General features: G+C 40.8%; 1 protein-coding gene across 1 annotated transcript in view; it reads left to right on the top strand.

Annotated features, from left to right (window-relative positions):
• The window catches only part of SLC18A2 (solute carrier family 18 member A2), a 260,285-nt gene that overhangs the window by 209,548 nt on the left and 27,308 nt on the right, over nucleotides 1-23,429 (top strand). Inside the window, exons 10-11 of the mRNA XM_073684606.1 lie at nucleotides 6,863-6,958; nucleotides 13,347-13,425. Coding sequence (XP_073540707.1) covers nucleotides 6,863-6,958; nucleotides 13,347-13,425 — 175 coding nt within the window. The remainder of the gene's footprint in view (nucleotides 1-6,862; nucleotides 6,959-13,346; nucleotides 13,426-23,429) is intronic.

Genomic DNA, 23,429 nt, shown 5'->3' with positions numbered 1-23,429 from the left:
CAAAATAGCAGAGCATGCAAGACGCCCCAGGAATCTCACAGAACTGGAAGAATTCTCCAAGGAAGAATGGATAAAAATCCCTCAAACAAGAACTGAAAGACTCTTGTCTGCCTGTGAAAAGAGTTTACAAGCTGTGTGTTATGTTCTGCTACCAAAGCTAAGGAAAGAGAGGAGATCTGTCCCTACTATGAGACTCAGCTGAATCCCTACGATGTAACAGGGAACCTGATCCTGCGATCAGACCTGCTAAAGTCCTAATCTAGTCTGTACGAAGACCTATAGATGTGGGGAGGGAATCCCTACAAGTACTAAGGACTGGGAGGAATATGGGACACCTCCTAACAGAAATAGTAGCAGACAGACGAACAAACAAAATAGATAGAACATAGAGGTCCGTAGACCAAGCAAACTAACAGAGTTAGATACAGAGCACAGGCTAGCTAGAAAGTAGTTATACAATGAAGTCCAGCAAAGCCAGAAGGGCGGAGCAGGACTAAATAGGCCAACAAGGTCATGTGACCAGCAAAGGAAAGAAAACCTAACAGCAAGGTTCTAACAGTACCCCCCCTTCTAAGAGGATCCTCCGGATCCCCTAGGACCAGGCTTATCAGGAAATCTCCTGTGAAACGCTCTGATAAGTCTGGACGCGGAAACATCATCTGACCTCACCCAAGAGTTATCCTCGGGTCCGAAACCTTTCCAGGCCACAAGATACTGCAAACTACCTCTATACCGTCTAGAGTCAAGGATGCGAGAAATTTCATATTCCCCGTCCTCCACCACCGGAGGAACAGAGGCAGAGGCGTCACCATCCGACACAACAGCTTTTTTTAACAGAGAGACATGAAAGACCGGATTAATTCTCCAGGAGGTAGGAACCTCCAACCTAACAGCAGATTGGTTGACAACCTGAAGCACCTTAAAGGGCCCTACAAACTTGGGACCCAATTTCTTAGAAGGAATCCTCAACCGCAGATTCCTAGAGGACAACCAAACCATGTCACCAACAGCGAACAAAACCTCCTGTCGTTTCCTATCAAAGTAGTCTTTAGATTTTCTGTTGGCCTCCTGAAGATTACCACGCACATCCGTCCAAACTCTTTCCAAATCACCGGAAAAATTCTCCTCCTCAGGCACGGCAGATCCCAACTTGGAGAACGACCCAAACGACGGATGTCTCCCAGAACAACAAAAAAAAGGCGAACAACCAGCAGAAGAAGATGTATGATTGTTCAGAGCAAATTCGGCAAGTGGCAGAAACTCAGACCACCCCTCTTGATTGTCTGCCACAAAACAACGCAAGAACTGCTCAACATCCTGGTTTTTCCTTTCTGTCTGGCCATTAGATTCAGGATGATATCCGGACGAAAACGACAAATGAATTCCCAACCTGTCACAAAAGGCACGCCAAAAACGAGCCACGAACTGAGGACCCCTATCAGAAACAATGTCAGTAGGAACGCCATGAAGTCTGACAATTTCCTTGACAAAGGCCTTAGCGAGAGTTTTAGCGCAGGGCAGTTTGACGAAGGGAACCAAGTGACACATCTTGCTAAAACGGTCCACGACCACCCAGATGACAGTAAAACCCTCAGAGGGGGGAAGGTCAGTTATAAAGTCCATAGCCAAATGTGTCCAAGGAGCACTGGGGACCTCCAAAGGACAAAGCAACCCCGCAGCAGGAGTATGTGAGGACTTAGATCTAGCACATATAGTACATTGACGCACCCACTTAATGACTTCCTTCTGCCATCCAGGCCACCAAAAACTGCGACCCACCAGTCTCTTGGTCTCAGAGATTCCGGGATGACCTGCCAACCGAGATTCGTGACACTCAACAAACAAATCTCTCCTAAAGGTCTCAGGCACAAACAACCTCCCATGAGGAGTGTTAGATGGGGCATTCTCCTGAGCTTTAAGAATCTCATCTTCCAAAACGGAGTCTAAAGCAGCTATCACAACACCTTCTTGTAAAATGTTTTCCTCTTTCTCAGCACCGACTATGGGAGAAAAACTGCGAGACAAGGCATCCGCCTTAACATTCTTAGTACCAGGGATGTAAGTAACGGAGAAATTAAACCGCGAGAAAAACAGTGCCCACCTAGCCTGACGGGCATTCAGGCGCTTGGCAGCATCAAGATATATCAGATTTTTATGATCCGTAAGAACCTGAACGGGAAATTCCGCACCTTCCAAGAAGTGGCGCCAGTGTTCAAATGCGAGTTTAATAGCCAATAATTCCCGATTACCAATATCGTAATTCAATTCAGTCTCCGAAAATTTTTTTGAAAAAAAGGCACAGGGATGTAATCCATCCCCGTTATCCTGAGACAATACTGCGCCAACCCCCACAGAGGAAGCATCAACCTCAACCAAAAACGGCCTAGTAACATCAGGCTGCATAAGGATGGGAGCAGAGGTGAACCTCTCCTTGAGATACACAAAAGCTTCAATGGCCTCAGAAGACCACTGAACCGCATCAGCACCTTTCCTGGTGAGATCAGTCAGAGGTTTGACAATACTAGAAAAAATTTTTATGAACTTTCTATAGTAATTGGCGAAGCCCAAAAACCTCTGTATCGATTTCAAACCAATAGGCCTAGGCCATTCCTGTACAGCTTGAACCTTAACCGGATCCATCTCAAAACCTTTGCTGGAGATAATGTAGCCCAAAAAACTAATTCTCTGTACAGCGAACTCACATTTCTCCAGCTTAGCAAAAAGCGAATTGTCCATTAATAACTGTAATACCTCACGCACGCTCCGCCAATGAGACTCCAGATCCGGCGAATAAATCAAAATGTCATCCAAATACACAACCACATTTTTACCGATCAAAGGTCTAAGGATGTCATTAATCAGATTCTGAAAAAATGCAGGAGCATTAGTAAGACCAAAAGGCATAACCAGATTCTCAAAATGACCCACAGGAGTGTTAAAAGCAGTCTTCCATTCATCACCCTCCTTCATGCGCAACAGATTGTATGCCCCCTTAAGGTCAATTTTAGAGAACCACTTGGCCCCCAATAACTGGTTAAACAGATCAGGAATCAATGGCAGTGGGTAAGGATTGCGTACAGTAATTTTATTAATCTCACGAAAGTCCAGACAAGGACGTAAACCGCCGTCCTTTTTTTTAACAAAAAAAAATCCAACAGCCACAGGAGACTTAGAGGGCCTAATGTGACCGGCGGCCAAACTTGTCTGTATGTATTCCTCCAAAGCCTTCCTCTCAGGAATAGTAAGGTTAAATAAACGACTCTTAGGAAGAGTCGCTCCAGGGACAAATTCAATAGAACAATCATAGTCTCTATGGGGAGGCAAAACCTGCGACTCCTCCTCAGAAAAAACTCTCCAAAAATCCTGAATAGGAACAGGCAATTCTCCCCTATCCAAAGCTGCAATACGCCCGTTACAACACTTGTCATAACATTTATGGCTCCAGGATTTAATTTCACTGGTAGACCAATCCAGTACAGGATTGTGAAATTTTAACCAGGGCAAACCCAATATTACTGGAGAAGGCAAGTTATTCAACACTACCAAATCCAATTTCTCATGGTGAACACCATTAATAGTGAGAGGAAATTCACAGACCTTGAGAGTAATATTCTTCAAAGGGGAGCCATCCACAGAAACCACAGCAATGGGGGATGATAAAGGTTCAGGTTTTAAATTGAGTTTTTCCAAGAATCCCCCATCAATTACATTCAGAGTAGACCCGCAATCAACAAACACCCGAAATTCCATTAATTTTTCCTGAGCAATCGTGGAAGCAGCTAAAAATACACCCTTGGAATTTAAACAGGCAATACGGGCGTGACTGACCATTTTTTTTTCTTTCTTCATACGAAGCTCACAGCCTTTAATCAAATGACCAGATTTTCCGCAATAGAAACACAAGCCTTGCGAAAAACGACGGTCTTTTTCTTGAGAGCGAGGTGCCACCGATCCAATCTCCATCGGTTCACCACTGTTAGTACACACATTATCATAACCAGAAACTGACATAGCAGAGGATTTGCTCTCATTAACCCTAGCACGCAGTCTTCTATCCACCCGTATAGCTAATTGCATAGCCTGTTGCAAATCTTCAGGTGTAGGATAAGCAATTAGCAGGTCTTTAACCCTTTCACTGAGCCCAGCAAGAAATAGACTTTTCAGAGCAGAATCGTTCCACCCTGTTTGAGTGGACCAACGACGAAAATGAGTACAATATTTTTCCACATTACCCGATCCTTGTTTTAGACGTCTCAACTCAGTCTCAGCTGATGCGACACGGTCAGGATCATCATATAATAGTCCCAAAGCAGAAAAAAAACTATCCACTGATCTGAAGCATGAATCACTAGGTTGCAAAGAAAAGGCCCACTCCTGAGGCTCTTTGCGCAAAAGTGACATTATGAACCCTATGCGCTGGGATTCATCCCCAGAGGACTTGGGTCTCAAACGAAAATACAATAAGCAAGCATTTTTAAATGAAAAAAATTCTCGGTGTTCACCAAAAAACAAATCCGGCAAACATACCTTAGGCTCCAAGAAATGTGCTCCAGGACAGTTACTCACGTGCTGACGGAGCTCGGCCACCTCCAGAGAGAGTCCCTGCAGGCGATGAGCCAAATCCTGAACCGACACCATGATGGAACAGAAAAATCTTTCCTTAGAGAATTTGCAGGCTGGACTTACTGTTATGTTCTGCTACCAGAGCTAAGGAAAGAGAGGAGATCTGTCCCTACGATAGAACTCAGCTGAATCCCTACGATGTAACAGGGAACCTGATCCTGCGATCAGACCTGCTAAAGTCCTAATCTAGTCTGTACGGAGACCTATAGATGTGGGGAGGGAATCCCTACAAGTACTAAGGACTGGGAGGAATATGGGACACCTCCTAACAGAAATAGTAGCAGACAGACGAACAAACAAAATAGATAGAACATAGAGGTCCGTAGACCAAGCAAACTAACAGAGCTAGATACAGAGCACAGGCTAGCTAGAAAGTAGATATACAATGAAGTCCAGCAAAGCCAGAAGGGCGGAGCAGGACTAAATAGGCCAACAAGGTCATGTGACCAGCAAAGGAAAAAAAAACTAACAGCAAGGTTCTAACACTGTGATACTTTCAAAAGGGGGTGCATGCAGGGTGCCCAAACTTTTGCATGTGGCTAGGGTCCCAAAAATGAAGAGATCTCCATCTTTTAGGATATCTCTCCACCTGTAGGTCTCAGACAGGAGAAATTAATGTCATACTTTCTATTATGATTTTAGCTTTTCATAGATAGGAAACATGGCATATACAGTGGCTTGCAAAAGTATTCACCCCTTTGGATTTTTATCTATTTTGTTACATTACGACCTGTGTTTACATATTTTTGTATTCCGATTACAAAAGTAGTACACTCCGTAGAGGTGGCCTTTATGGAAGAGTGTGCAGAGAAAAGCTTTTACTTACACACAAAAATTGAAAGGCTAGTTTTAAGTTTGTCAAAAGACACGTGGGGGACTCTCCATATGTATGGAGGAAGGTTCTGTGGTCAGATGACACCAAAATTTAACTTTTTGGCCTCCAAGGTAAATGCTATGTCTGGTGCCAAACCAACACAGCTCATCACCCCAAAAAACACCATCCCCACAGTGAAACATAGTGGTGGTGGCATCATGGATGTTTTTCAGCAGCAGGGATAGAGAAAATGAGGGGAAGATGGATGATGCGAAATACAGGGATATTCTGCAACCTGTCTCAGTCTGTCAGTGATTTGAGACTGGGACAGAGGTTCACCTTCCAACAAGACAATGACCCAAAGCATACTGCTAAAGCAACACTCAAGTAGTGTAAGGGAAAATGTGTAAATGTTCTGGAGTGGCCCAGTCAAAGCCCAGACCTCCAATGGAGAATCTGTGGTCAGACGTGAAGATTGCTGTTCACCAGAGTAAACATCTAACCTGAAGAAGCCGGAGCAGTTTTGCCTTGAGGAATGGGAAAAAATCCCAGTGGCGAGATGTGGAAAGCTCATAGAGACTTCTCCAAAGCGACTGCAGCTGTAATTGCTGCCAAACGAGGCTCCACAAAGTACTGACTTTAGGGGGGTGAATAGTTGTACTCACTGACGTTTACAGTTATTTTGTCTTGTTTGTTGTTTGCTTCACAATAAAAAGAAAACCAAATGTTCACAGTTGTCGGCATGTTCTTTACACGAACTGATGCAAATCCCCAAAAAACATTGAAATTCCAGGTTGTGAGGCAGCAAAATACGAAAAATACCAAGGAGGGGTGAATACGTTTGCAAGCCACTGTATATTGTCATCTGTCAGATTTTAATTTGGGACCGATGCGATGACAGCCCAGTTGTGCAAGTCAATGTGTTACGTTTGCCACTTCGTCATGACGCCAGAACTATAACTGCCATAACTGTGGGATATATACGCCGTTCATGAAAAAAACAATATTCATATTCTGGTTTACAGTTCTCTGTACATAGGGAGGCCTCGATAAGGCATCTCCACAGTCCATAAAACTGGTCTCCTCACTCGTTCTTCTACAAGCTGTGTCTGCGATCCATCAGATAACCAACTTTAATTACGTGTTTGAGCAGAGGGGTCTCATCTATGAGATGGCTTTATAGATCTTACAATTACATCTATGACAGGTGACATGTTCTTTGTGTGTAATGAAGGGTGACCTCTTCTTTGGCGTTAAGAGGGGCTGACATGTTCTTTGCGTGTCCCAAGACGCTTCATCCTCCGTAGCGTGGCGCAGTGTTGTGTTCTGTGTATGTGAATGCAGCTCTACACTGGATGTGTTCTACACTTTTCTTTCTAGGGGGTTCTTGCTCGTCAGACATTTTGCTTTCTCTCTCTGTTGCAGGATCCATCTGTTTTGCCAATATGGCCATCGCCATGCTGGAACCGGCGCTGCCAATCTGGATGATGGAAACTATGTGTTCCAGGAAGTGGCAGCTCGGTAAGAAGCCCATTAACCCCTTCCCTTAATTCAGCTACACCACGTTCTAAATTATTAGGCAAATGTTATTTCCCTCTGATTTTCCTGGACGCAGATGAGTCCGACCATCTATCGTTACAGGATAAATCACATTTTTTGGACAAGTCTCCCAATGAGAACAGGATTTATGTCAAAACTAAAAAAACAACTCAAAATGCAGCAAATTCTTCTGCAGAACAAGAGTCCAGACATCTTATAGGCTGTAAAGATCTGAGATCGGTGATCTGTGGGATCTGCGGCATTAAGACGTCACATTTCCTGACATCAGAAGCTTTTCCATCAGAAACCTCCTAACAGGCCGAGGTCCATGTAACATCGGAGCTTCTGGGACGTCTCCTCCACAATTCTCCTCCATTGTTCTTGGGAGTTTTTGGAGACTTTCTGGTTGAATTTCTTTGCCGGATGTCAGAATCGCCCCCAGAGCTGCTGTTCTGATGTGATCGGCCCCCCACCCTCATAGATCTTCTCCGAAGGTTTTTTTATTTTTATTAATTTATATAGCGCCATTGATTCCATGGTGCTGTACGTGAGAAGGGGTTACATACCAGATACAGATATCACTTACAGTAAAGAACTAACAATGATAGAACGGTACGGAGGGAAGAGGACCCTGCCCTTGCCGGCTTACATTCTATAGGATGGTTGAGCAGACAGTAGGTTGAGGGGTTGCAGCAGCTCCGTTGGTGGTTAGGAGTTAGCGGGGTCATGGCAGGCTGTAGTTTTCTTGAAGAGATGGGTTTTCAGGTTCAGTCTGAAGGATCCAGGTGTGGCGGATAATCGGATGTGTTGAGGCCAGAATTCCATAGGACGGGGGATATTCGGGAGAAGTCTTGGAGGCAGTTAGGTGAGGAACGAATAAGTGTGGAGGAGAGAAGGAGGTTGTGGGAGGACCGGAGGTTACGTGAGGGAATATATCGGGAGATTAGTTCAGAGATGTACGGAGGAGGGAGGTTATGGACGGCTTTGTAGGTCAGTGTTAGTACTTTGAACTGGATACGCTGGGCAATTGGGAGCCAGTGAAGTGATTTGCAAAGGGCGTAGCAGAGGAGTAGTGAGGCGAGAGATGGACCAGTCGCACAGCAGAGTTAAGGATGGACTGGAGGGGTGCGAGAGTGTTAGGAGGGAGGCCACAGAGGAGGATGTTGCAATAGTTGAGGTGGGAGATGATGAGGGCATGCACAAGCAGTTTAGTAGATTGAGGGTTGAGGAATGCACGGATTCTGGAAATATTTTTGAGCTGGAGGCGACAGGAGGTGGCGAGAGCTTGGATGTAGGGTGTGAAGGGCAGAGTCAAGGGTTACTCCGAGGCAGTGGATTGTCGGTACAGGGGAAAGAGTGATGTCATTTATTGTGATAGATAGATCAGGTGGGAAAGATATGCGAGATGGAGGAAAGATGATGAGTTCAGTTTTGTCCACATTGAGCTTGAGGTAGCGGGAGGAGAAGAAGGAGGATATGGCGGCTAGACATGCTGGGATTCTGGACAGCAGGGAGGTGACGTCTGGGCCAGAGAGGTAGATCTGGGTGTCATCAGCGTACAGATGGTACTGGAAGCCATGGGATTTTATGAGCTGTCCCAGGCCAAGGGTATAGATTGAGAAGAGTAGGGGTCCTAGGACAGAGCCTTGAGGGACTCCAACAGAGAGGGAGCGGGGTGAGGAGGTAGTGTGGGAGTGGAAGACACTAAATGTGCGATTAGAAAGGTATGAGGAGATCCAGGATAGGGCATGGTCTTTGACGCCAAAGGAAGAGAGGATCTGTAGTAGGAGGCAGTGGTCAACTGTATCGAAAGCAGAGGACAGGTCAACAAGATGGAGTACAGAGAATTGTCTGTTAGCTTTGGCTGTAAGTAAGTCATTGGTGATTTTGGTAAGGGCAGATTCGGTGGAATGGTGGGGGCGGAAGCCGGAAAGTCAGTTGTCGAAGAGAGAGTTAGATGACAAGTGGGAGTAAAGTTCAGCGTGAACGTGCTGCTCAAGGAGTTTGGAGGCAAATGGGAGCAGCGATATGGGGCGATAGCTGGACAAGGCGGTTGGGTCGAGGGATGGCGTGATTGTAGCATGTTTGAAGGCAGCGGGAAAAGTACCAGAAGATAGTGATAGGTTGAAGAGATGGGTTAGGGATGGGATGAGTGTGGGCGTGAGTTGGGGAGGAGGTGGGATAGGATGGGGTCGCGTGCACATTTGGTGAGGTGTGATTTGGAGAGGAGACGAGTAAGGTCTCATTCCGTGATGTTGGGAAGGGAGGTTATGGGGGGTAGGGAAATGGTGTGGAAAACAAAAGGGTTGTGGTGGTCGGACAGTAAAAACTTGCCTTGTTTGGTCAATCTTGTTTTTGAAGTGTGTGGCAAACTCCTCAGCAGAGATGACGGAGGTCGGAGGGGGCGGAGGAGGGAGTTAAAAGTGTTGAATATCTGTTTGGGGTTGTAGGATAGGGAGGATATGAGGGTTGTGAAGTAGGCCTGTTTAGCAGAGGTGAGGGCTGATTTGAATGCAAGTGTTGCTTGTTTGAATGCAGTGAAGTCATCTTGAGTATGTGTTTTCTTCCAACGCCGCTCCGCAACCCTGGACGCTTGTCGAAGCTGTTTAGTGAGGTTGTTGCTCCAGCGTTGTCTATTGATTCGTCGCACTCTGCCATGCACAAGAGGGGCGACCGAGTCAATAGCTGATGCGAGAGTGGCATTGTAGAAAGCAGTGGCGCTGTCTGTGTCGTGGAGTGCAGATATGGATGTCAGTGGTAGAAGAGTCAGAGAGTGTGTGAGTGTCTAGATGTGCAAGGTTTCTTCGGGGGTGTGCTAGTTGCCGGACATGCGTGACAGGTGAGGAGGACAGGGATGAGAATGTGAGTAGATGGTGGTCAGATAGGGGTAGGGGGGAGGTTGTGAGGTTAGATAGGGAGCAGAATCAGGTGAAGATAAGGTCTAGTGTGTGTCCATCTGTGTGGGTGGCTGAGGAGGACCTGTTAGAACCCTCCTGTTTTTTCCTTCTTGTGTTTTGCCTTTATATTCCAGCTCCGCCCTTTTGGCTTTGCTGGACTTCAGTGTTTGACTGTTTCTCTAACCAGGTGCTTCGGTGCCTTTCTCTGTCAGTTCGCTTGGTCCTTCTGTGACCTCTATTACCTTTTTGTTTGTTTGTCTTTTTGTGTTCTGCAACAACTTCTCTGTTTAGGAGGTGTCCCATTTTTGTTCCAGTCCTTATTTCTTTTAGGGACCCCTCCCTTAATTCTATAGGTCTTCGTTCAGACTAGCCGAGGACTAAGGCGGGTCTGTTCGCTAGGAACAGGCAGCCCGCTACATCATAGGGATTCAGCTTAGTCTTACTGTAGGGACAGCTTTCCCCTATCTTTCCTTAGTACATGTTGCAGATCATAACAGGACCACTGAGTAAGTCCAAAGAATAAAGTAAGCGACAGCAGTTTGGAAGCTACTGATTGGTGAGTGTCAGTGGGGATGTTGAAATCGCCCATGATGCTTGTGTCAGCCCAGAGAAAGTACAGAAGCCAGGTGGAGAATTGGTCAATAAAGGCAGTGATCGGGCCCGGGGGTCGGTATATGACAGCCACTTAGAGGATGGAGAGAGAGTAAATGCGGACAGAGTGGACTTCAAAAGAAGGGAGAATAAGGGAGGGAAGAGGAGGAGTAGGGCTAAAGGTGCAGTTGTTAGAGAGGAGAAGACCCACTCCTCCACCATGTCTGTTTCCAGGGCGAGGAGTGTGGGTGAAGTGTAGGCCGCCGTAACACAGCACAGCAGGGGAGGCAGTGTCGGAGGGCGTCAGCCATGTCTCTGTGATGCCCAGGAAGGAGAGATGACGGGAGGTAAAGAGGTCGTGGACAAAATGGAGCTTGTTGCAGACAGAGCGGGCATTCCAGAGAGCTCCAGCGAGAGGGAGCAGCGGGGTGGTGTCAGGGGGACCGGTTTTGCGTAAGAGAGGTTGTTTTAGTTTGTAGTTGGTTTGATGCGATAGGTGGGGGAATTGGTGGGAGGTGTAAGCTGTGGGGGTCCAGGATTGGGAGATGTCACCAGCAGTGAGGAGAAGCAGAGGAAGAGCAGGTGGGAGAAGGAGAGTGTCCGGCTTGTTTTATGTTTGGGTAGGATAGATCTGAGGTTGAGGAGCAGGTCTGCAGATGAGGTTAGGTGGGGAGGTAGGAGGGAAGGAGAGATGATGATTTGGTTAGAGGGGGCTGGGGTTTGTGGATAGCGAAGAAGAGTGAGGATTAGTGGAGCAAAAACAGTAAGGGCATATGTAAGCATGATGAAAGTGTAAAGAAGAATGAGAAAGAGAATCTGTGTACAAATAGTAGATAGTTATCCATACCTTCTGGTCACTTCTGGCCCATTTCTGGCATATTTCATCTTTAGCCCCTTTAAAAGCCAGACATGTCTGAAGGTTCTCAATATACTGAGGTCAGGGGACGGTGGTGTCCGCACCAGGAGTTTCTCTCCTTTTATGCCCATAGCAGCCAATGACTCGGAGGTTTCTTTGCAGCATGAGATGGGACATTGTCAGTATTAAGATGATTTTGCGGCGGACGGCGCAGTTCTTCCTTTTGCATCATGGAAGAAAGTGATCAATCAGAAACTCTATATAAATTCCAAAGTCATTTTACACCTTCAGGGCCCTAAAGGGCCGACCAGTTCTCCCCACGATTCTGTCCCAGAACATGACTCCGCCACCTCCTCACTGACATTGCAGCCTTGTTGGGACACGGTGGGCGTCCATAACCATCCACTGCTCCATCCATCTGCACAATCCAGGGTTGCACAGCCTCATCAGTAAATATGGCTGGTTTACCAATGAGTCTTCATGTCTGTCGGGGCCCCTGCAGCAGTCTCTGCTTTTGAGCGCTGTTTAGGGGCGGCCGAATAGTAGGTTTATGCACAACTGCGGCCTCTGGGGAGTCCTACATCTTGAGGTTCATGGACTTCAGAGGCTCCAGCAGCTTCACACCCCTGTCTGCTGCTCTGTAATGGGATTTTAGTAGCTGCTCTCTTAATCCGATGACTGTATCTGCAGGAACCTTTCTCTTTATGCCTTTATCTGTAGGAACCTTCCTCATTATGCCTTTATCTGTACGAACCCGTCTGTCCTCTGTATTAGCTCTGTATTTGGGCAGCAGAGATGCTTTTTTGTTACAGTTTTGCTTCAAATGCTTAATAATGTGGAACGTCCTTCGTAAGGAGATTTCCTTTAATTGGACTCAGATGGCAACTAATTATCACAGGGGTCTGAGATTGATGTCAGTGATCCGAAGACCCCGAGACACAAACCGTCCATGAGGTTATGAGTAAAACAATTACATCTTTATGGCACGGACATCCAATCTGCAGAATAATTTGGAGCGTGGTGTAAACAGTGTCCTAATGTGTGATTGACTCTTGATGTGCAGTCCGAGCTGTCTGCACTGCTGCTGCTGAACTGCAAAGAATCCTTTCAAGGCAATGAGTATCTTATCTTCACCCTACCTATCAGTAATGGGTGAGTGAATCCGAGAAAAAAATTGGACATGTGTGCGGCCCTATAGAACATTGGTCTGCGTGCGATCTGATGTTTTGTCAGAAAGAAGTCAGACTGAAAATACTGTCGTCTCCACAAGCCCTAAATGAGTGCTGGCTGTTCTGCCATCAATCGCCCCCTTGGTATCGGGGGCCCAGTGAGACGCCTCTATAGCACGTACACTCCTGAAATGGTAAGAACATGCCGTAGACGAGTGTCCCTGTGGTCCCGCACTCCCCTGCCATCATGTGGAGAAACTGTATAGCTCCTGCAGCCTCCTCTCATACCGGGACCCCCCCCATATGTCCCACATCTCATCCCGGGACACCCATACATCCCACGTCTATTATTGGGGGGCCAAATACTTCCCGCGTCTCATCCCGGGACACCCATACGTCCCACGTCTATTATCGGGGGGGGGGGGGGCAAATACGTCCCGCGTCTCACCCCGGGACCCCCATACGTCCCGCGTCTCACCCCGGGACCCCCATACGTCCCGCGTCTCACCCCGGGACCCCCATACGTCCCGCGTCTCACCCCGGGACCCCCATACGTCCCGCGTCTCACCCCGGGACCCCCATACGTCCCGTGTCTCACCCCGGGACCCCCATACGTCCCGCGTCTCACCCCGGGACCCCCATACGTTTCGCGTCTTATGGCTCTGCGGCCTCCAGTGATTACAGCAGATCTGAGGCTGATGGTGATTGACACATCGGGGGCTGGATACAGAGGGGCAGGCGAGATGGATGGGCGCAGTCCTGGAATACGGCAGTAATCATCCCCCCCCATAACGCCTCCCGGATATTAAACCTTGCTATGAATGTTTCGGCTGATAAGCGGCATTGTCTCTCCGCAGGTGTGGCCTTCCTCCCGGCCAGCGTCTCTTATCTCATAGGAACCAATATCTTCGGACCCCTGGCTCACAGGATGGGGAGGTAAAACTGCTCCAGATCTAATCAGTAATGGCTGACAGCGGCAGATCGGAAGGTCGTCAACTTCCGGAGAGCGGCCCTGACACCGCACATAAAATATCTCATTCCCGAATCTTCCACAGCACAAGAACTGCAGCACCACAAAGGGTTAATGACAAGTCCGAAAAAACAGCCGCGCCTCCGCTCTGATAATCAATGTGTTATTGATCAAACCCACAAAATAAGCCAGACACCGAGAGATAATAGGTCTGCACACACCGAGCACCTGCAGAGTAACCAGGGGACAGGAAAAAGGCAATAAGGAGCAATGCACAAGAATATAACTACTGGAATACTGCCCCCTACAGACAAGAATATAACTACTATAATACTGCCCCCTGTGTACAAGAATATAACTACTATAATACTGCTCCTATGTACAAGAGTATAACTACTATAATACTGCTCCTATGTACAAGAATATAACTACTATAATACTGCTCCCTATGTACAAGAATATAACTACTATAATACTGCCCCTACGTACAAGAATATAACTACTATAATACTGCCCCCTATGTACAAGAATATAACTACTATAATACCGCCCCTATGTACAAGAATATAACTACTATAATACCGCCCCTATGTACAAGAATATAACTACAATAATACTGCTCCTATGTACAAGAATATAACTACTATAATACTGCCCCCTATGTACAAGAATATAACTACTATGATACTGCCCCTATGTACAAAAATATAACTACTATAATACTACTCCCTATGTACAAGAATATAACTACTATGATACTTCCCCTATGTACAAGAATATAACTACAATAATACTGCTCCTATGTACAAGAATATAACTACTATAATACTGCCCCCATGTACAAGAATATAACTACTATAATACTACTCCTATGTACAAGAATATAACTACTATAATACTGCTCCTATGTACAAGAATATAACTACTGGAATACTGTCCCCTACAGACAAGAATATAACTACTATAATGCTGCCCCCTATATACAAGAATATAACTACTATAATACTGCCCTCTATGTACAAGAATATAACTACTTTAATACTGCTCCTATGTACAAGAATATAACTACTATAATACTGCCCCCTATGTACAAGAATATAACTACTATAATACTGCTCCTATGTACAAGAATATAACTACTATAATACTGCCCCTCTGTACAAGAATATAACTACTATAATACTGCTCCTATGTACAAGAATATAACTACTATAATACTGCCCCTATGTACAAGAATATAACTACTATAATACTGTCCCTATGTACAAGAATATAACTACTATAATACTGTTCCTATGTACAAGAATATAACTACTATAATACTGCCCCCTATGTACAAGAATACAACTACTATAATACTGCCCCCTATGTACAAGAATATAACCACTATAATACTGCCCCCTATGTACAAGAATATAACTACTATAATACTGCCCCCTATGTACAAGAATATAACTACTATAATACTGCCCCCTATGTACAAGAATACAACTACTATAATACTACCCCCTATGTACAAGAATATAACTACTATAATACTGCCCCCTATCTACAAGAATATAATTACTATAATACTGCTCCCTATGTACAAGAATATAACTACTATAATACTGCCCCCTATGTACAAGAATATAACTACTATAATACTACCCCCTATGTACAAGAATATAACTACTATAATACTGCTCCTATGTACAAGGATATAACTACTATAATACTGCCCCTATGTACAAGAATATAACTACTATAATACTGCTCCAATGTACAAGAATATAACTACTATAATACTGCTCCAATGTACAAGAATATAACTACTATAATACTGCCCCTATGTACAAGAATATAACTACTATAATACTGCTCCAATGTACAAGAATATAACTACTATAATACTGCCCCCTATGTACAAGAATATAACTACTATAATACTGCCCCCTATGTACAAGAATATAACTACTATAATACTGCCCCCTATGTACAAGAATATAACTACTATAATACTGCCCCCTATGTACAAGAATATAACTACTATAATACTGCCCCCTATGTACAAGAATATAACTACTATAATACTGCCCCTATGTACAAGAATATAACTACTATAATACTGCTCCCTATGTACAAGAATATAACTACTATGATACTTCCCCTATGTACAAGAATATAACTACAATAATACTGCTCCTATGTACAAGAATATAACTACTATAATACTGCTCCTATGTACAAGAATATAACTACTGGAATACTGTCCCCTACAGACAAGAATATAACTACTATAATACTGCTCCCTATGTACAAGAATATAACTACTATAATACTGGCCCCTATCTACAAGAATATAACTACTATAATACTGCCTCCTATGTACAAGAATATAACTACTATAATACTGCTCCTATGTACAAGAATATAACTACTATAATACTGCCCCCTATGTACAAGAATATAACTACTATAATACTGCCCCCTATGTACAAGAATATAACTACTATAATACTGCCTCCTATATACAAGAATATAACTACTATAATACTGCCCCCTATGTACAAGAATATAACTACTATAATACTGCCCCTATGTACAAGATTATAACTACTATAATACTGCCCCTATGTACAAGAATATAACTACTATAATACTGCTCCCTATGTACAAGAATATAACTACTATAATACTGCTCCCTATGTACAAGAATATAACTACTATAATACTGCTCCCTATGTACAAGAATATAACTACTATAATACTGCCCCTATGTATAAGAATATAACTACTATAATACTGCCCCTATGTACAAGAATATAACTACTATAATACTGCCCCTATGTACAAGAATATAACTACTATAATACTGCTCCTATGTACAAGAATATAACTACTATAATACTGCCCCCTATGTACAAGAATATAACTACTATAATACTGCCCCCTATGTACAAGAATATAACTACTATAATACTGCTCCTATGTACAAGAATATAACTACTATAATACTGCTCCTTTGTACAAGAATATAACTACTATAATACTGCCCCTATGTACAAGAATATAACTACTATAATACTGCTCCTATGTACAAGAATATAACTACTATAATACTGCCCCCTATGTACAAGAATATAACTACTATAATACTGCTCCTATGTACAAGAATATAACTACTATAATACTGCCCCCTATGTACAAGAATATAACTACTATAATACTGCCCCCTATGTACAAGAATATAACTACTATAATACTGCCCCCTATGTACAAGAATATAACTACTATAATACTGCCCCCTATGTACAAGAATATAACTACTACAATACTGCTCCTATGTACAAGAATATAACTACTATAATACTGCCTCCTACGTACAAGAATATAACTACTATAATACTGCCCCCTATGTACAAGAATATAACTACTATAATACTGCCTATTTACAAGAATATAACTACTATAATACTGCCCCCTATGTACAAGAACATAACTACTATAATACTGCCCCCTATGTACAAAAATATAACTACTATAATACTGCCCTCTATGTACAAGAATATAGCTACTATAATACTGCTCCTATGTACAAGAATATAGCTACTATAATACTGCCCCCTATGTACAAGAATATAACTACTATAATACTGCCCCCTATGTACAAGAATATAACTACTATAATACTGCCCCCTATGTACAAGAATATAACTTCTATAATACTGCTCCTATGTACAAGAATATAACTACTATAATACTGCTCCTATGTACAAGAATATAACTACTATAATACTGCCCCTATGTACAAGAATATAACTACTATAATACTGCCCCCTATGTACAAGAATATAACTACTATAATACTGCCCCCTATGTACAAGAATATAACTACTATAATACTGCTCCTATGTACAAGAATATAACTACTATAATACTGCCTCCTATGTACTAGAATATAACTACTATAATACTGCTCCCTATGTACAAGAATACAACTACTATAATACTGCTCCTATGTACAAGAATATAACTACTATAATACTGCCCCCTATGTACAAGAATATAACTACTATAATACTGCTCCTATGTACAAGAATATAACTACTATAATACTGCCCCTATGTACAAGAATATAACTACTATAATACTGCCTCCTATGTACTAGAATATAACTACTATAATACTGCTCCTATGTACAAGAATATAACTACTATAATACTGCCCCTATGTACAAGAATATAACTACTATAATACTGCCCCCTATGTACAAGAATATAACTACTATAATACTGCTCCTATGTACAAGAATATAACTACTATAATACTGCCCCTATGTACAAGAATATAACTACTATAATACTGCCTCCTATGTACTAGAATATAACTACTATAATACTGCTCCCTATGTACAAGAATACAACTACAATAATACTGCTCCTATGTACAAGAATATAACTACTATAATACTGCCCCCATGTACAAGAATATAACTACTATAATACTGCTCCTATGTACAAGAATATAACTACTATAATACTGCCCCTATGTACAAGAATATAACTACTATAATACTGCTCCTATGTACAAGAATATAACTACTGGAATACTGTCCCCTACAGACAAGAATATAACTACTATAATGCTGCCCCCTATATACAAGAATATAACTACTATAATACTGCCCTCTATGTACAAGAATATAACTACTTTAATACTGCTCCTATGTACAAGAATATAACTACTATAATACTGCCCCCTATGTACAAGAATATAACTACTATAATACTGCTCCTATGTACAAGAATATAACTACTATAATACTGCCCCTCTGTACAAGAATATAACTACTATAATACTGCTCCTATGTACAAGAATATAACTACTATAATACTGCCCCTATGTACAAGAATATAACTACTATAATACTGTCCCTATGTACAAGAATATAACTACTATAATACTGTTCCTATGTACAAGAATATAACTACTATAATACTGCCCCCTATGTACAAGAATACAACTACTATAATACTGCCCCCTATGTACAAGAATATAACCACTATAATACTGCCCCCTATGTACAAGAATATAACTACTATAATACTGCCCCCTATGTACAAGAATATAACTACTATAATACTGCCCCCTATGTACAAGAATACAACTACTATAATACTACCCCCTATGTACAAGAATATAACTACTATAATACTGCCCCCTATCTACAAGAATATAATTACTATAATACTGCTCCCTATGTACAAGAATATAACTACTATAATACTGCCCCCTATGTACAAGAATATAACTACTATAATACTACCCCCTATGTACAAGAATATAACTACTATAATACTGCTCCTATGTACAAGGATATAACTACTATAATACTGCCCCTATGTACAAGAATATAACTACTATAATACTGCTCCAATGTACAAGAATATAACTACTATAATACTGCTCCAATGTACAAGAATATAACTACTATAATACTGCCCCTATGTACAAGAATATAACTACTATAATACTGCTCCAATGTACAAGAATATAACTACTATAATACTGCCCCCTATGTACAAGAATATAACTACTATAATACTGCCCCCTATGTACAAGAATATAACTACTATAATACTGCCCCCTATGTACAAGAATATAACTACTATAATACTGCCCCCTATGTACAAGAATATAACTACTATAATACTGCCCCTATGTACAAGAATATAACTACTATAATACTGCTCCCTATGTACAAGAATATAACTACTATGATACTTCCCCTATGTACAAGAATATAACTACAATAATACTGCTCCTATGTACAAGAATATAACTACTATAATACTGCTCCTATGTACAAGAATATAACTACTGGAATACTGTCCCCTACAGACAAGAATATAACTACTATAATACTGCTCCCTATGTACAAGAATATAACTACTATAATACTGGCCCCTATCTACAAGAATATAACTACTATAATACTGCCTCCTATGTACAAGAATATAACTACTATAATACTGCTCCTATGTACAAGAATATAACTACTATAATACTGCCCCCTATGTACAAGAATATAACTACTATAATACTGCCCCCTATGTACAAGAATATAACTACTATAATACTGCCTCCTATATACAAGAATATAACTACTATAATACTGCCCCCTATGTACAAGAATATAACTACTATAATACTGCCCCTATGTACAAGATTATAACTACTATAATACTGCCCCTATGTACAAGAATATAACTACTATAATACTGCTCCCTATGTACAAGAATATAACTACTATAATACTGCTCCCTATGTACAAGAATATAACTACTATAATACTGCTCCCTATGTACAAGAATATAACTACTATAATACTGCCCCTATGTATAAGAATATAACTACTATAATACTGCCCCTATGTACAAGAATATAACTACTATAATACTGCCCCTATGTACAAGAATATAACTACTATAATACTGCTCCTATGTACAAGAATATAACTACTATAATACTGCCCCCTATGTACAAGAATATAACTACTATAATACTGCCCCCTATGTACAAGAATATAACTACTATAATACTGCTCCTATGTACAAGAATATAACTACTATAATACTGCTCCTTTGTACAAGAATATAACTACTATAATACTGCCCCTATGTACAAGAATATAACTACTATAATACTGCTCCTATGTACAAGAATATAACTACTATAATACTGCCCCCTATGTACAAGAATATAACTACTATAATACTGCTCCTATGTACAAGAATATAACTACTATAATACTGCCCCCTATGTACAAGAATATAACTACTATAATACTGCCCCCTATGTACAAGAATATAACTACTATAATACTGCCCCCTATGTACAAGAATATAACTACTATAATACTGCCCCCTATGTACAAGAATATAACTACTATAATACTGCTCCTATGTACAAGAATATAACTACTATAATACTGCCTCCTACGTACAAGAATATAACTACTATAATACTGCCCCCTATGTACAAGAATATAACTACTATAATACTGCCTATTTACAAGAATATAACTACTATAATACTGCCCCCTATGTACAAGAACATAACTACTATAATACTGCCCCCTATGTACAAAAATATAACTACTATAATACTGCCCTCTATGTACAAGAATATAGCTACTATAATACTGCTCCTATGTACAAGAATATAGCTACTATAATACTGCCCCCTATGTACAAGAATATAACTACTATAATACTGCCCCCTATGTACAAGAATATAACTACTATAATACTGCCCCCTATGTACAAGAATATAACTTCTATAATACTGCTCCTATGTACAAGAATATAACTACTATAATACTGCTCCTATGTACAAGAATATAACTACTATAATACTGCCCCTATGTACAAGAATATAACTACTATAATACTGCCCCCTATGTACAAGAATATAACTACTATAATACTGCCCCCTATGTACAAGAATATAACTACTATAATACTGCTCCTATGTACAAGAATATAACTACTATAATACTGCCTCCTATGTACTAGAATATAACTACTATAATACTGCTCCCTATGTACAAGAATACAACTACTATAATACTGCTCCTATGTACAAGAATATAACTACTATAATACTGCCCCCTATGTACAAGAATATAACTACTATAATACTGCTCCTATGTACAAGAATATAACTACTATAATACTGCCCCTATGTACAAGAATATAACTACTATAATACTGCCTCCTATGTACTAGAATATAACTACTATAATACTGCTCCTATGTACAAGAATATAACTACTATAATACTGCCCCTATGTACAAGAATATAACTACTATAATACTGCCCCCTATGTACAAGAATATAACTACTATAATACTGCTCCTATGTACAAGAATATAACTACTATAATACTGCCCCTATGTACAAGAATATAACTACTATAATACTGCCTCCTATGTACTAGAATATAACTACTATAATACTGCTCCCTATGTACAAGAATACAACTACTATAATACTGCTCCTATGTACAAGAATATAACTACTATAATACTGCCCCCTATGTACAAGAATATAACTACTATAATACTGCCCCCTATGTACAAGAATATAACTACTATAATACTGCTCCTATGTACAAGAATATAACTACTATAATACTGCCCCTATGTACAAGAATATAACTACTATAATACTGCCCCCTATGTACAAGAATATAACTACTATAATACTGCCCCCTATGTACAAGAATATAACTACTATAATACTGCCCCCTATGTACAAGAATATAACTACTATAATACTGCTCCTATGTACAAGAATATAACTACTATAATACTGCCTCCTATGTACTAGAATATAACTACTATAATACTGCTCCCTATGTACAAGAATATAACTACTATAATACTGCTCCTATGTACAAGAATATAACTACTATAATACTGCCCCTATGTACAAGAATATATCTACTATAATACTGCCCCCTATGTACAAGAATATAACTGCTATAATACTGCCCCCTATGTACAAGAATATAACTACAATAATACTGCCCCCTATGTACAAGAATATAACTACTATAATACTGCCCCCTATGTACAAGAATATAACTACTATAATACTGCCCCCTATGTACAAGAATATAACTACAATAATACTGCCCCCTATGTACAAGAATATAACTACTATAATACTGCCCCCTATGTACAAGAATATAACTACTATAATACTGCCCCCTATGTACAAGAATATAACTACTATAATACTGCTCCTATGTACAAGAATATAACTACTATAATACTGCCCCCTATGTACAAGAATATAACTACTATAATACTGCCCCCTATGTACAAGAATATAACTGCTATAATACTGCCCCCTATGTACAAGAATATAACTACAATAATACTGCCCCCTATGTACAAGAATATAACTACAATAATACTGCCCCCTATGTACAAGAATATAACTACTATAATACTGCCCCCTATGTACAAGAATATAACTACTATAATACTGCCCCCTATGTACAAGAATATAACTACTATAATACTGCTCCTATATACAAGAATATAACTACTATAATACTGCCCCTATGTACAAGAATATAACTGCTATAATACTGCCCCCTATGTACAAGAATATAACTACTATAATACTGCTCCTATGTACAAGAATATAACTACTATAATACTGCCCCCTATGTACAAGAATATAACTACTATAATACTGCCCCCTATGTACAAGTATATAACTACTATAATACTGCTCCTATGTACAAGAATATAACTGCTATAATACTGCCCCCTATGTACAAGAATATAACTGCTATAATACTGCCCCCTATGTACAAGAATATAGCTACTATAATACTGCCCCCTATGTACAAGTATATAACTACTATAATACTGCTCCTATGTACAAGAATATAACTACTATAATACTGCCCCTATGTACAAGAATATAACTGCTATAATACTGCCCCTATGTACAAGAATATAACTACTATAATACTGCTCCTATGTACAAGAATATAACTACTATAATACTGCCCCCTATGTACAAGAATATAACTACTATAATACTGCTCCTATGTACAAGAATATAACTACTATAATACTGCCCCCTATGTACAAGAATATAACTACTATAATACTGCCCCCTATGTACAAGAATATAACTACTATAATACTGCCCCTATGTACAAGAATATAACTGCTATAATACTGCCCCCTATGTAGAAGAATATAACTACTATAATACTGCCCCTATGTACAAGAATGTAACTACTATAATACTGCCCCCTATGTACAAGAATATAACTACTATAATACTGCCCCTATGTACAAGAATATAACTACTATAATACTGCTCCTATGTACAAGAATATAACTGCTATAATACTGCTCCTTTGTACAAGAATATAACTGCTATAATACTGCCCCCT

The sequence above is a fragment of the Phyllobates terribilis genome, unplaced genomic scaffold (assembly GCF_046119375.1).
Source record: "Phyllobates terribilis strain yellow unplaced genomic scaffold, ASM4611937v1 Scaffold_5__5_contigs__length_657084704, whole genome shotgun sequence".
NCBI classification, from domain to species: Eukaryota; Metazoa; Chordata; class Amphibia; order Anura; family Dendrobatidae; genus Phyllobates; species Phyllobates terribilis.
Note: the sequence above shows the minus strand (reverse complement) of the source record. Positions and strands in the feature narration are given on the sequence as shown.